Raw genomic sequence first — 3,765 nt, forward strand, 5'->3', positions numbered from 1 at the left:
CTGGTGTCTCTCAGTCCCCCCTCCCTCTCTCTCAGGGAGATATCTGTACACTGACTGGTGTCTCTCAGTCCCCTCTCTCTCTCTCTCAGGGAGATTTCTGTACACTGTCTGGTGTCTCTCAGTCCCCCCTCTTTCTCTCAGTGAGATATCTGTACACTGACTGGTGTCTCTCAGTCCCCACTCTCTCTCAGGGAGATATCTGTATCCTGACTGGTGTCTCTCAGTCCCCTCTCTCTGTCAGGGAGATATCTGTACCCTGACTGGTGTCTCTCGGTCCCCTCTCACTCTCTCTCAGGGAGATATCTGTATCCTGACTGGTGTCTCTCAGTCCCCTCTCTCTGTCAGGGAGATATCTGTACCCTGACTGGTGTCTCTCGGTCCCCTCTCACTCTCTCTCAGGGAGATATCTGTATCCTGACTGGTGTCTCTCAGTCCCCTCTCTCTCAGGGAGATATCTGTACACAGACTGGTGTCTCTCAGTCCCCTCTCTCTCAGGGAGATATCTGTACACTGACTGGTGTCTCTCAGTCCCCTCTCTCTGTCAGGGAGATATCTGTACCCTGACTGGTGTCTCTCGGTCCCCTCTCACTCTCTCTCAGGGAGATATCTGTATCCTGACTGGTGTCTCTCAGTCCCCCCTCTCTGTCAGGGAGATATCTGTACCCTGACTGGTGACTCTCAGCCCCCTCTCTCTCTCAGGGAGAAATCTCAGTCCCCCCTCGCTCTCAGGGAGATATCTGTACTCTGACTGGTGTCTCTCAGTCCCCCCTCTCTCTCAGAGAGATATCTGTACACTGACTGGTGTCTCTCAGGCCCCTCTCTCTCTCAGGGAGATATCTGTACTCTGACTGGTGTTTCTCAGTTCCCTCTCTCTCAGGGAGATATCTGTACACTGACTGGTGTCTCTCAGTCCCCCCTCTCTCTCAGGGAGATATCTGTACACTGACTGGTGTCTCTCAGGCCCCTCTCTCTCTCAGGGAGATATCTGTACCCTGACTGGTGTCTCTCCGTCCCCCCTCTCTCTCAGGGAGATATCTGTACCCTGACTGGTGTCTCTCAGTCCCCTCTATCTCTCAGGGAGATATCTGTACCCTGACTGGTGTCTCTCAGTCCCCCCTCTCTCTCTCAGGGAGATATCTGTACACTGACTGGCGTCTCTCAGTCCCCCCGCTCTCTCTCACAGGGAGATATCTGTAAACTGACTGGTGTCTCTCAGTCACCTCTCTCTCTCAGGGAGATATCTGTACATTGACTGGTGTCTCTCAGTCCCCTCTCTCTCAGGGAGATATCTGTACACAGACTGGTGTCTCTCAGTCCCCTCTCTCTCTCAGGGAGCTATCTGTACACTAACTGATGTCACTCAGTCCCCTCTCTCTCTCTCAGGGAGATACCTTTACACTGACTTGTGTCTCTCAGTCCCCTCTCTCTCAGGGAGATATCTGTACACTGACTGGTGTCTCTCAGTCCCCCCTCTCTCTCAGGGAGCTATCTGTACACTAACTGGTGTCACTCAGTCCCCTCTCTCTCTCTCAGGGAGATATCTTTACACTGACTTGTGTCTCTCAGTCCCCTCTCTCTCTCTCAGGGAGATATCTGTACACCGACTGGTGTCTCTCAGTCCCCTCTCTCTCTCAGGGAGATATCTGTTCCCTGACTGGTGCCCCTCAGTCCACTCTCTCTCATGGAGATATCTGTACACTGACTGGTGTCTCTCAGTCCCCTCTCTCTCTCTCAGGGAGATATCTGTACACTGACTGGTGCCCCTCAGTCTCCCTCTCTCTCAGGGAGATATCTATACACTGACTGGTGTCTCTCAGTCCCCCCTCTCTCTCAGGGAGATATCTGTACCCTGACTGGTGCCCCTCAGTCCCCCCTCTCTCTCAGGGAGATATCTGTACACTGACTGGTGTCTCCCATTCCTTTTCAGCAAGTAGGTGAACACTGGGATTGTTGATGATTATCCTGATCATTGTGGGTGCCTGTCATGTCTGACAAAGCGCAAAATGGCCCAGTGACTCCCAGCTGTTTGGGGACACAGTTCCAGACTCCCCCAGGTGTCTATGTGAACGAGGGCCCCCTGACATCAACCACAAGTTGTTTTCATCTTAACGTTACGACCCTTCATTCTCAATCCCCTGCCTGAGGATATACTCCTGAACCGTGACCACTTCATTTTGTCATTTGGGGCAGTGACACTCTGAAGCCCTGTTTTCCTGGTCTCGTCCAGCCCACATGTCCCTATGACGGAGTTATACAGGTGGCTTGATGAGTCTGCCAGTGAGCTGATAACAAAGGCCTCCTCTCCATGTGTGTTAGTCCAAAGTTCCAAAACAATGCAACAGCATATAAAACAGTAATTACTGCTCCTGGGATTCGAGGAAATCACCTCCAGCACCTAAAATACCTCAGAAAAGGAGCAGCTATTACAACGAGAAAGTTTTTCCCGTCTTCCATCTCGGATTACCCAGTGAAGAAGGCGTTTGGTCTGCTTTCCCTTATTGGTCAGAGTATTGAGGACGGGAGTTGGGAGGTCATGTTGCGGCTGTACAGGACATTGGTTAGGCCACTATTGGAATATTGTGTGCAATTCTGGTCTCCTTCCTACTTGAAAGGTTCAGAAAAGATTTACAAGGATGTTGCCAGGGTTGGAGGATTTGAGCTGCAGGGAGAGGCTGAACAGGCTGGGGCTGTTTTCCCTGGAGCGTCGGAGGCTGAGGGGTGACCTTATAGAGGTTTATAAAATCATAAGGGGCATGGATAGGGTAAATAGACAAAGTCTTTTCCCTGGGGTGAGGGGGGAAAGATATATATGAGACCTAAGGGGCAACTTTTTCACACAGAGGGTGGTACGTTTTTGGAATGAGCTGCCAGAGGATGTGGTGGAGGCTGGTACAATTGCAATATTTAAGAGGCATTTGGATGGGTATATGAATAGGAAGGGTTTGGAGGGATATGGGCTGGGTGCTGGCAGGTGGGACTAGATTGGGTTGGGATATCTGGTCGGCATGGACGGGTTGGACCGAAGGGTCTGTTTCCATGTTGTACATCTCTCTGACTCTAGTCGGTGAGTACTTACTGAGGCCAGCCCTCTCCGGTGGAGACAGTGAACAGCGTCAACAGGGCCCAGACGACGTTGTCGTAATGAAAGTCGTAACGTTTCCACTCGCGATCAACCACTTTATTCTCAGTCTCGTAGACCACATACTGGCCTCTGAATCAGAGAAGGAAGATCCCATAAGTTGACGGACATACACTCGCCCTCCCCGCCCCCCCCACATGCATGTGAATGCTTGTATACAAACCCATACAGTGACATGGCAACCACACAGGCTTGCGTGCACACACGTCAACCCAAACACACATGGGAAGGGTTTGGAGGGATATGGGTCGGGTGCTGGCAGGTGGGACTAGATTGGGTTGGGATATCTGGTCGGCATGGACGGGTTGGACTGAAGGGTCTGTTTCTGTGCTGTACATCTCCATGACTCCACACCCAAACATGTTGTAGCTGTAGCTGTTGTGATTTTTCTTTTGCTGAAAATGTGTTGCTAGAAAAGCGCAGCAGGTCAGGCAGCATCCAGGGAACAGGAGAATCGACGTTTCGGGCATAAGCCCTTCTTCAGGAATGAGGAAAGTTGGTCCAGCAGGCTAAGATAAAAGGTAGGGAGGAGGGACTTGGGGGAGGGGCGTCGGAAATGTGATAGGTGGAAAGAGGTCAAGGTGAGGGTGATAGGTCAGACGGGGGTGGGGGCGGAGAGGTCGGGA

General features: G+C 51.7%; 1 protein-coding gene across 1 annotated transcript in view; it reads right to left on the reverse strand.

The window, feature by feature from the left end:
- The window catches only part of LOC122546457 (probable voltage-dependent R-type calcium channel subunit alpha-1E), a gene marked incomplete at its 3' end in the record, with an annotated part of 10,263 nt that overhangs the window by 3,646 nt on the left and 2,852 nt on the right, over positions 1-3,765 (reverse strand). The window contains exon 2 of the mRNA XM_043685165.1: positions 3,077-3,211. Within this exon, the coding sequence (XP_043541100.1) occupies positions 3,077-3,211 (135 nt within the window). The remainder of the gene's footprint in view (positions 1-3,076; positions 3,212-3,765) is intronic.

The sequence above is a fragment of the Chiloscyllium plagiosum genome, unplaced genomic scaffold (assembly GCF_004010195.1).
Source record: "Chiloscyllium plagiosum isolate BGI_BamShark_2017 unplaced genomic scaffold, ASM401019v2 scaf_1546, whole genome shotgun sequence".
Classification (NCBI taxonomy): Eukaryota; Metazoa; Chordata; class Chondrichthyes; order Orectolobiformes; family Hemiscylliidae; genus Chiloscyllium; species Chiloscyllium plagiosum.